General features: G+C 44.1%; 3 protein-coding genes across 7 annotated transcripts in view; 2 read left to right on the forward strand and 1 right to left on the reverse strand.

The window, feature by feature from the left end:
* AMZ2 (archaelysin family metallopeptidase 2) overlaps positions 1-10,232 on the forward strand; it is a 24,568-nt gene extending 14,336 nt beyond the window's left edge. Inside the window, exon 8 of the mRNA XM_024760994.1 lies at positions 8,181-10,232. Within this exon, the coding sequence (XP_024616762.1) occupies positions 8,181-8,387 (207 nt within the window). The 3' untranslated portion in view covers positions 8,388-10,232. The remainder of the gene's footprint in view (positions 1-8,180) is intronic.
* ARSG (arylsulfatase G) overlaps positions 1-11,129 on the forward strand; it is a 134,547-nt gene that overhangs the window by 3,692 nt on the left and 119,726 nt on the right. The window lies entirely within an intron of this gene.
* SLC16A6 (solute carrier family 16 member 6) overlaps positions 3,754-11,129 on the reverse strand; it is a 17,129-nt gene continuing 9,753 nt past the window's right edge. For 3 of the 5 annotated variants that reach the window (XM_024760972.1, XM_024760968.1, XM_024760970.1), the window contains exons 4-6: positions 10,241-10,369; positions 7,198-8,013; positions 3,754-6,047 (exon numbers count right to left, since the gene is read on the reverse strand). In XM_024760972.1, coding sequence (XP_024616740.1) covers positions 5,797-6,047; positions 7,198-8,013; positions 10,241-10,369 — 1,196 coding nt within the window. In that variant the 3' untranslated portion in view covers positions 3,754-5,796. The remainder of the gene's footprint in view (positions 6,048-7,197; positions 8,014-10,240; positions 10,370-11,129) is intronic. The other 2 variants (XM_024760971.1, XM_024760969.1) reach the window with 1 other exon arrangement.

An 11,129-nucleotide genomic window follows, 5' to 3' on the forward strand; every position in this document is an offset into this window, starting at 1 on the left:
GTCTTAGCGTTGAGATGGAGATCTCTGGGAGAGCTTTCGCTGTTTGATATTACATGGCGCCAGGATGTCTCTGGTGGACCAATGTCCTGAACTCTGCTCTCCTGCCTCAGAGGTACAGGCTGCCACCGGGCCGGAGCACTAAGACCCTGTCAGCCACATGGCTCAGAAGAAAGGGGAGAAAGAAAGAAAGAAAAAAATAAATAAAATAAAATAAAGTTATTAAAATAAAAAAACTTAAAAATTAAAATTAAAAAGTAATAAAAGAAAGAAGGAAGAGAGCAACCAAACTGCAAAACAAAACCACCAATGATAACAAGCACTAAAAACTATACTAAAAAAAACCCCTAGGACAAATGGTAAAAGCAAAGCTATACAGACAAAATCATACAAAGAAGCATACATAAACACACTCACAAAAAGAGAAAAAGAAAAAATATATATAAATATTAAAAAAAAGAGTGTAACCAAATCAATAAATCTACCAATGATAATAAACTCTAAATACTAAGCTAAGATAAACATAAAACCAGAAACAAATCATATGCAGAACGCAAGCCCCAAGTCTACTGTTGCTCCCTAAGTCCACCACTCAATTTTGGGTTGATTCGTTGTCTATTCAGGTATTCCACAGATGCAGGTACATCAGGTTGATTGTGGAGATTTAATCCGCTGCTCCCGAGGCTGCTGGGAGAGATTTCCCTTTCTCTTCTTTGTTCGTACAGCTCCTAGGGTTCAGCTTTGGATTTGGCCTCTCCTGTGCGTGTAGGTCGCCTGAGGGCATCTGTTCTTCCCTCAGACAGGACGGGGTTAAAGAAGCAGCTGATTAAGGGGCTCTGAATCACTCAAGCAGGGGAGAGGGAGGGGTACAGAATGCGGGACGAGCCTGGGACCAGCAGGTTTTGAGCACCGTGCTTTCAGGCCTTCGAGCTGATTCGTAGAAGCACCAGACTCTTGAGTGTAATCGTAAATAGGTACCATTTTTTTTTCCTCTGGAAAATGTCAATGAAAAATGAGGCACTCATTAACTCATCCATTTTTTTTGGAGCATCACCTACAATGTGCCAGGCCCTGCTCAAAGCTTTGGGGATATAGCGGTGAACAAAAAACTGCTATGCCTTAATGATAATAAGTGAGTAAACAATACTTTTATAACCTCAGAGTAAAGGGGTAGAAACAAGTGCTGTTTTGGATAGGATATTCACGCATGCCTCCTCAGGGGGGTGACTTTTGCGGGGGGAACCAAATTAAAGGCTCATGTCATGTGCACATCTCAGGGAAGCGGGACCAGGCAAAGGGAACCACAGATGCCAAGGCCTGAGGCGTGTGATTTCAAGGAACAATAATAAAGCAGGTGCAGTAAGAGCCGGGCAGAAAGTACTAGACTTGGGCATGTGGTCGTGTACAACTCATGCTTTAAAAGGATTGTTACAAGGCTTCTGTCTGGAAAACGAAGGCCAGGGTGGGCTGGGGTACATGTGTGGGGAGAGGGGAAGTGGGCAAACCTGCTGTAAGACGATTGCAGTGATGGAGCGAAGATGACATTGACTCGGATCAGGGCTGCTGGCGGAGTTGGCAAAGGCAGTCAGGTTCTGGATATATTTAGCAAGCAGAGCCGGTAGGATGTGGGGAGAGGATCAGGCTTCTGCTGCTGAGGACAGGTTAGGATGGCCCTGCTGCCCTCACACAGTCGGGAGACCCGCAGTGAAGTGGGGACTTAGCAAGAGAGTCCCCAGTGTCGAGAAGGTAGAGTTTGGGTCGAAGTCTAGGGGAGTAAGTTGCTAGGATGGTTAGCGAGCTTGTTCTCTTCTTGAGTTGCCGGAAAGGTAGATACATAATATAAATTCATGGCCACAACAATTTGTATTTTTTTCCCATAACCTTGGGTGAACTATATTTTAAAAGCCTTTATAGATAAAGTGTTCTGGGGTATCAGTTTTGCTGTCCCATTTCCCCTCTAGGAGATCTATAGTCACTGTGGTCATTGTGATTTGGCCGTGAGAGTTTTTCGTACGTGAAAAACGAAATTTTGCAAGTTCCTGACCTTGGCACTTTTCTTGTTCAGCACCCTCAGGCGGTCATGACAGACACTGAACACCAGGGGGAGCTAGTTTCCTTACTTATGCAACAGAGTCTGGCCCACCTGTTGGAGACTGTAGGCCTCCCCTGTATTAACCATAAACCTGAAACCCAGGACAGCTTCTCGTTTTGCAGTGCGATGTATACTTATAGGAGTGATCTTTTAGCGTGTACCATGTCTGAGTTGTCTTTAAGTTGGTCGTTTTAATGAATGCTCATAACCATTTAAAATTTTAAGGGCAGTGGCTTCTAAATTCTAGGCGTATTAGTGAACCCCATATCTGGGAGCTTTTAAAAATAAGGGTTCATGGGACTTCTTTGGTGGCCTAGTGGTTAGGATGCGGTGCTATCACTGCCGTGGGCTGGGCTCAATCCTGGTCGGGGAACTGGATCCCGCAAGCTGTGCAGTGCGTTGCGGCCAAGAAGAGAGGAAAAAAGAAGGGATTCATGATCATTTCTGATTTATAATATTTGAGAAGTAAAGAAGTCTAAATGTAATAAATGCCTCAAGTGACTTGAATGGATGACTCGGCCGCGGAACTCTGCGTTAGAGTCTGTATTTTATCACCAGGTGTTGAGTGAAAGGAAAGGCAAGTAAATGTACAAAAGCTACCCTACACGTTATTGGAGTCGAAAATTGATAACCTGGTTCAAAAGCTTGGAAACACTGTATCTGTTAAGGATGCATTTGCCTTAAAAGAACACATGATCTTATCTCATTTTTACAACTGGAATGATTTTATTTTGGGAAGGGAAGTGGTCTACATTTGTAGTGAAATTATTTCGTCAGTAACGTGGAAGCCAAATCTCTTTAATCACAGGCAATGAAACCTGATAATGTGCTAGCAGCTGTTTGATCTTTCCTATCTTTGGCACCTGTGATCTAAGGGTCACTTTGGCCAAGATGATCCTTTCCCATCAGTCAGGAGAGCTAGTTTACAGTTTTGCTACTGGTGGTACCTGTCTGATCATTGGGGCCCACAGGCCAAATCCAGTTCACTGCCGACTTTTCTTGACCGCCTGCAAACTAATAATGATTTTTACATTTTTGTGTGGCTGAAAAAAATCAACAATATTTCATAGTGTGTGAAAATTTTATGGAATTCAAATTTCAGTATCCAAAAATAAACTTTTATAGAGACAGCCATGCTCATTCATTTACATTTTGTCTATGGCTGTTTGCGCCCTACAGAGGCGGAGCTGAATAGTTGTGACCAAGCCTGTGTGGCATGCAAAGCCTTAAATAGTTACTATCTGGACCTTTACAGAAAAAGATTTTGTAGACTCCTGGCATGGAAAGTCCGTGCTGTTAATTACAGGTTAGAGCAGTTCTTAGGCCTGTTCTGTAACTACGTATGGTTAGTCTTAACTATTTTCACTTATTACTTTTGATAGGCTGAGCTATCTCTCTGTGGCCACCAGGATATCATTTCATTCATTTATTTTTTAATTTTTTGCCATGCTGTGTGGCATGTGGGATCTTAGTTCCCCAACCAGAGATTGAACCCGTGCCCCACTGCATTGGGAGTGTGGAGTCTTAACCATTGGACCACCAGGGAAGTCCCCATTCATTTATTTTTCATTTATGAAATAATGATGTTCAACTAACACGTCTTGGAAACGTTTATGTGTCTCTAGTGCAGTTAAAAGATTTTGCACAAAAGCTTTCAAAAACGTTATTTGACATGAATCTTCCTTGAGCTTTTATAACTTTAACTGGATCCAACAATGAACGCCAAGGAGTCAATAAAAAACCGAATCACTTTCTTTAAATAAAAAAGCCATACATTTATTGCAAATCTAGAAGTACCAGAATGTCACAGAATACAGAACAAATCAGCAATCCTGTTTTCATTTTCTGCCAAATATTTAAACCCTTGATTACTGACGTACTGAAACTGGCATACATTTTATTTTCCATGCAATTAACAGAATGGACGTCTTAAGCAGATCGCTCTGAAACCAGATATAAATATTAAGTTGTATTGAACATTCATAGTAAAAAAGACTGTAAAGTGCTGAAGTCATGAAGTCTGCAAAAGTGCCACAAGCTCCAAGTCCTTCTCTGGTAGTGACAGAGATTTGCTACATCCAGCTTGTTCTAGGTGTGTCTGTTTTTGACAGACACGTTGTCATTTCCTCCCCAGCCCCTCCCCAAAGTTTTACAGATTGTCCTATTTCTATGGCTGATCAAACACTGTACAGAAACGTAGCAGGTGGTGATGAACTATGCCACTTTCATTTCAGTGCAGAGAAATAGTCAAGCTTGTGTGTACCTGTAACCAAACTAGGCTTGTTATATTTTTTTTCCCCCTGAGTTGTCATAAATTAACAGTAAATGAATAAAGATGGAGCAGCGGTACTGACCATCACCTGTAGAGTGAGATTCAGGACATTATGAGTACGTAGCCAACCTGTTACCCTCATACTTGCCCTTTTACAGAAAAATGTGCACATGAGAAATACTATACATGTAATGTAACTCCAAAAAAAACCCAGTGACCAGTTAACCCGATAACTCTGGTAACATAGAGCAATCAGGGTTTATATGATATAACTCATGATGGTAAAATAAATGTCTCTGCTATCCCACGTGAAATACAGAAATGCTTCAACGGTGAGATTAAAAAAAAAAATCAGAAATGCTTCAACAATTCAATGAAATATAATTCTGATCAAAGAAGATCCTCAAGTATTCTTAGGTGATAAAACAAATCATTTAAAAAAGCTAAGGCGATTTGCTACTCATCGTCGTCCCCCCCCTTGAAATGACGCACGTTGTCGTTAATCAAACTGAAGAATCCTTAAACTTGGCCTTTTACGAGAGTCACTTTACAAGTTAAGAAGTATTCTTTGAGGCATGTAAAGGATTGCAGAAAGGGGGTAGAAATTCTGCTTATGTCTCAGATTTTCTTTCTTTTGATTTCTTTATTCATTCTAGAATAACTTAATAATAAATAGCGGTTTAAATTAAAGACACTACAATCACATATTTCTGAATAATTAAAAGCAATAGGAAACACATTTTTGAATGCTGTGCTGTGTGTTCTGTATCGAAATGCTTCTGGTAGTGACTGGCCATAAAAAAGTGGTCATCTTCACATTTATGAAGTTCAAGTTACATATATTTTTTAAATTTCCGTTTACTAGCCAAATGTTTGGTCTCAAACTGTACTTCATTTCCATGAACTATGTGGAAAATTCAGAGGCCCTAATTTGTTAATGGAAACCTCAGTATTTTTCAAAGGGTTTTAAACAATTTGTTCATATTTCTGAAAATGAGAAATGTTTTAAATGATGTAAGTTTTTTTTTTTTTTTTTGTAATGGCCAATTTCATTGCAATGGCCTCGGCCAGATGTCCTTTTCCAAGATAGTAGTTTATCACATGTGAGAGCTCTTAAAACCACTTTGCCAATTCATGTCACTCTTTTAAAACCGGAATGCGAACCCGAGAGTCCTGTGCATCTTCGTATTGCTACTGAATACAGCCGGGTTGATGTACGGAAAGGGTGTTCGGTGGTTTTTGTTTTGGCTTAAAAAACAAGCGAAAAGGAAAACTTACAAGAAAAAAAAAGGATGTTGGTAGTGGTGTTCACGCATACATTCCCTTTAGAGTGTAGTCTGGAAAGCGGGTGGGTGGTCCACATCTCTGCTGCCCTGGGTCCCCTGTCCCCCACCCTCTCCAGCCCCCAGGGAGGCTGGTGTGAATGACAAGCGTGTCACACGGGCTCCGTTTTCATAGGAGCTCTGTGCTCAGTCTTCCCCAGGTCCATTTCAAGAAAGTCTTCTGGGATGTCTTGTAAAGCTTTCCCACGGTGACTCTCGGCCTTCCCTTCCCCGGCTTGGGGACGGCGGCACAGCCCCCTTTTACAGGGTCTCACGAGGGCGAGGCACACAGCGGCCACAAGCATCCCAGCCGCGCAGGAGTAGAAGGCTCTGCTGTAGATCTTGCTCTGGTCCACCAGAAGCCCTGCGGGAGCGTCAACACATTAGCCACAAAGACCCCCCCACCAGGCTCCCCCAAACTCAGCCACTTCTCAGGCTCTTTGCCTTCCTTGTTTTGTCTGTTTTTTGTTTGTTTGTTTTTAAGAAAAAAAGCACGTGGAAGGTAGGAGTCTTTTCTAGACGGGAGAGAAGATGTAGACAAACGTACAACCTACTTAGCACCTGAGAAAATTCTGTCACTCAGATGTTCTTTGTGGGCTGATCTAAAACTTGGGAATGGTGAGATGCCCACTCCTTTGGAAAGCTGACATCCTCTCCTAAGAGGAAAGAGCTCTTTTATTTTCACTCGAGTTCACTTCAGGTATCTTTTCACATGGGGTAAGATTTCTAATCACAATAACCTCAAGGACTTATTTCAGGGCTAACATGTAAAACAAAGCCATGTCCTTCCTACAGAGAAATATTCTGTAGTGATTAGTGAAGCGCTCTGCAGAGTGCTGTTCTAGGTTCAGTTCCCTAAAACCCCTCCCTAGAAGGGAAGTTGGCTTACAGAAGACCCTTAGTTCTGTTATCCCAAAAGTCAGAGGGTAATGAGGTCAGAAATCCAAGCTTTCCCCGCCCCCGCTGCGAGCATTTTTCAAGGCCAACTGGTAGAAAAAGCCCGTGCAGCTTGGGCTGCAGACCCAGGTTCTAATCCTGACTTGGTCACTGATTTACCATTGGGCTGTACGCTGACATTCTCTGGCTTTCACTTTCCTCATATTTAAGTCAAGAGAGGTGGCTCGGGTAACCTCTATCCCGACACCTCTAAAATTCTCTGCAAGTATAAAAATCAAGTTTTATTTTCTATTCGACTTGAATAGGAAGCTGGCACTATTAATAAAACGACAGTATACTACAGGTGGAATCTAAACTGTGACACAGATGAACTCATCTACGAAACAGAAACAGACTCACAGACTTGTGGTTGCCAAGGGGGAGGGGGATGACGGAGGGATGGAGTGGGAGTTTGGGGTTAGCAGGTGCAAACTATTAGATACAGGGTGAATAAACAACAAGCTGCTACTGTAGAGCACAGGGAACTATAGTCAATATCCTGGGATAGACCATCGTGGAAAAGTAAAATATTGTAAAAGGATAGCAGACAAGGGTTTTACTTTGTGTATTTAACTTACCTGCAAGTGGCGGTCCAGCCAGTCCTGCGATGCTCTGGAAGAAGACATAGACGCCAGCCGCTGAAGACATCTTCTCGATTCCCACGACGTCGTCCTCAGCGAGCAGCGGGATGTGGGTCCCCGCCACCGTCCCAACCATAATCCCGGAAAATACACTACAGGACATGAGACCCCAGAATTCAGTGGCAAAAGTAAAGGCAAACAGCGACACGGTCAGTAAGACGACACAGATGAGCTCGATGTAGATCTTGCGGATGGGCTCTCTGTTCAGGACCAGCCCAGCCCCGATCCTCCCGAACACTTCTGCGATCGCCATCGCTGATAATAAGAAAGCAGCGCGGTCGCGGTCCAGGCCCAGACTGAGGCCCAAGGGAATGATGTACAAGGACGGGGCGAAGAACCCCAGGGTGACGAAGAGACCAAAAAACGCGTAGCAGATAAAACTTTTCTCTTTCAAAACGGAGAAGTCCAGCAGCGGGGCCTTCTGGCAGCCGGGCTTGGAGCTGGGCTGGCCCAGGATCTGCTGCAGGTCGGCCTTGGGCTCGAGCTCTACGGTCGTGTGACCAGGCACGTTTTTAGGTGAGGTAGTTAGTTCTACTCCTGAGTCAATGGAATCTATCGAGGTGCGGGTTTTCTCGTTCTCAAGCATGTATTGCACTTCTTTCCGACTTTCGTGGGCGGTGGTTTTGGGGGTCCCGGGTCCTCTGATGATGATGGGTCTGAGCAGCGCCCCGCAGACCACGAGGTTGAGCTGCAGGAGACCCACGAAGAGGAGGCTGTACCTCCAGCCGATGGTCTCCTTCAGGGCCGTGATGGCTTGGGTGGGCAGGAGCGAAGGAGAAAGAAAAGCCAAGGTCAGAAACGAACTCAAGACCGGGGGCGGGGGTGGGGGGAAGCGAGAAGAAACGCAGACCGGGAAACAGGTAAACAAAAGTTACTTGGCCGTGCGAATGCAGTCGACAGGCACTACCCTTTTCTTCTAGGTTTTGGGGGCTTTTAGGACTCGAGAAGGAGGAAGGTGCATAAGGATGAGCAGGGATACACATCTTCAGCCCAGGCCTCTGAGAGAGCTCTGGTGGGTGCCTTCCGCCAGGCAGAGACTCGAGATGAACCAAGTCCGTGACCCACATCGAGGTTTGGCAGACAGCCGTCTGCGGGCCAGATCCAACCCGCTGCCTGTTACTGGATGATAAACCTTGACTAGAACACAGCCGAGATCATTCTTTAATGTCGTCTACGGCTGCTTCTGTGCTGTCACCACAGAGAGGACTGGATCCCACAAGGACTTGCCCGTGACGCCTGAAATATTTCCCCTCTGGCCTCTTCAAGACAGAATTTCCACCCTCTGAGCTAGATCGTTCTCCATCCACTCCTTCAACCCTTAGTAGTAACAGATGAAGGAGAGGATAAACGAAGTATCTAAAAGCTCATAGGATTATCCTGGAATTAAGACAGTTACCGTGTGGATACAGTACGGTCCTGTGCAGTATCGCTACAGTTCTCCGCTTGCTTTGTGGAACGTTCTAACTACCTTCCTGCCAGCCCAGAGGCAGCCTGGAGGCGGGGACTGGGCCCTGGCTGGGGTCCTCTGGGGGTTGGGTGGTGTCAGGCCAAAGGGGGCTTCAGGACCCATAGTTACAAGAGGATAATGCAGGCCCCACGAGACCTTCAGGAGTTTCCGTCATCATCCCACAGAGGTGAAATGATGTTCATTAGAATTTCATTTCACTAGATTCTCATTCTCTGAGAGCTGACAGTCAGGTATAAGAGACATGGTAAGTTGGTTCCCGAGAAAGAAGATCAGCTTAGCAAGACAGCCCCGAATTCCGGGGCACGGGGTCTCCATTTACTGTCGTAGCATGCTTTGCTCACACCTCTTCTCCCCCTGTTAATATGGGAAACTCAGAATTGCAAAATCTTTCAGGCTTGGGTATTTCAAAGTGCTTGACCCTCCTCTGGCAACGATCGGTCTGCTCTTCTATGCTCCAACTCAGCATTCCTCGAGTGCCTGCCTACCAGGTGCCAGGGATGGGCTAGGGAACAAAGCCAACCAAGATGCAGTTTCTACCTTCAGGGCGTTCACAGGCCACTGATTCTCCCCTCAGTGTTTTGTTCTGAAAAATTTCAAACGGACAGAAAAGTGCGAAGAATGATACCTATCTGCCTGCCCGCACTTCAGCGAATTTCAACAGTTAACATTTTTCTGTCTGCCTATTTATAGGCAAGCATACATTAATTTTTCTGAACTATCTGAAAAGCTTCAGATAAGACACGTCACCCCTAAATACTACTACATGTATCTCCTTTGAACAAATCCGCCACGATCCACTGACACATTCACCAAGAAATGGCAGAGTAAGAGGTTAATCTAAGTCTCTAAGGTGATTTGTCTACCACTGGCTAGTGAAATTCACAGGTTCTCGTTAAGATAGGGAAATAAACCAGGGATAAAAATCTCCCTCTGAGGGCTTCCCTGGTGGCGCAGTGGTTGGGGGTCCACCTGCCGATGCAGGGGACGCGGGTTCGTGCCCCGGTCCAGGAAGATCCCACGTGCCACTGAGCCTGTGCTCCGCAACGGGAGAGGGCCACAACAGTGAGAGGCCCACGTACCGCAAAAAAAAAAAACAAACAAAAAAAACACTGTGAGATTATCCACACACCATTCACGAAAGGGACTTTACTAGCACAGTTTAAATCCGCATTGAATATGGCTCTTTTGACCAAGGAGAGAAATAGAATAATAGGAACAATCCGAAATCATTCAATCATCTATTTTGGAATGGCTGTTTCAAGCCTTACCACTGAATATGTGCCATTGTATATTCCTATTTATGTAAACTTGGACCAGTATGAAAATGTTTGAATTCCTAAAATTGGGGTTAGGGAAGACAGATCCTGAAACTGTGCTGGAGAAGAGAAGACAATTAACCTTTCCTTCTGCACGCAGTCGAAGCTGTCAGTCTATTAACTGATGGTTGGCAAGAGTCAGTGTAGCAAGAAGAGCTAGTTCATGTGAACACGTAGACTGTAGTTGTCCACTTACCTGGTGCAAAAGCAAACATAGCGAAACATTCTCCTGTAGAAGCAACAGCCGTGACCACAGAGCGTCTTCTGTCAAAGTACTGTGACAGAATGGTGACAGTTGGGAGAAAGCTAAAGCAGTATCCCAGACCTGTGATGGAAAGTCAAAAACGATAGAAAGGACCACATCCTCATTGATGCCAGAAGAATGCATTCAAAGATCTGGGGTTTTTGTGTTCATATTTAAAATGATAAGTTCTGGGAGCCCAGAAATTCATTCTGGAAAATAGTGCTGTAGCAAAAAAAAAAACAAAACAGGTTTCGTCAGAGGTCTGGAGAAACTGCAAGAGCTGTTTTGGAAAGCTAGGAGTTAAAAAAACAAACCTGTTCTCTGGTTTTTTTCCGTACTTTTCTGCAATGCTTTTCCCCCCCAATTTATATAATCCACAGTGGACAGAACTCTTATCGAATATAGTTTTTATTTAAGACTTCTATTTGGAAATAAATGAGTTTTGGTATGTGTAGAAACATATGAAAAGATTTAAAGTGTTTTGAAAGGGAAAAATTTTTCTCAGACCCCGAAGAATAAGTCCGGCACAGACCCTCCCCTACAGCTCAGGGTCCTCACAGCCTGACTTGGGAAATCTCAGCTAAAGAAACGCAAACCTTGCTTTGTGAAAATGATGTCTTTGGGCTGCAAACTATCACAAAAGAGAAGTTCTCTTTCTCATTGGTAAATATTAAAAAAAAAAAAATCAGACAAAAAGTCTTGGGCATTGATTGAGGAGAGGTTCCCAGGGGAACATCCTGGAGCCCATACAGACCAGTTCAAAACCACTGATCTGGGACATTATTAATTTTAAAGAAAAGAGAGAAAGAGAGAAAGAAACACACTTTGCATTTTATTCCCT

This window comes from Neophocaena asiaeorientalis, unplaced genomic scaffold (genome assembly GCF_003031525.2).
Source record: "Neophocaena asiaeorientalis asiaeorientalis breed wild unplaced genomic scaffold, Neophocaena_asiaeorientalis_V1.1 scaffold30, whole genome shotgun sequence".
Taxonomy (NCBI): domain Eukaryota; kingdom Metazoa; phylum Chordata; class Mammalia; order Artiodactyla; family Phocoenidae; genus Neophocaena; species Neophocaena asiaeorientalis.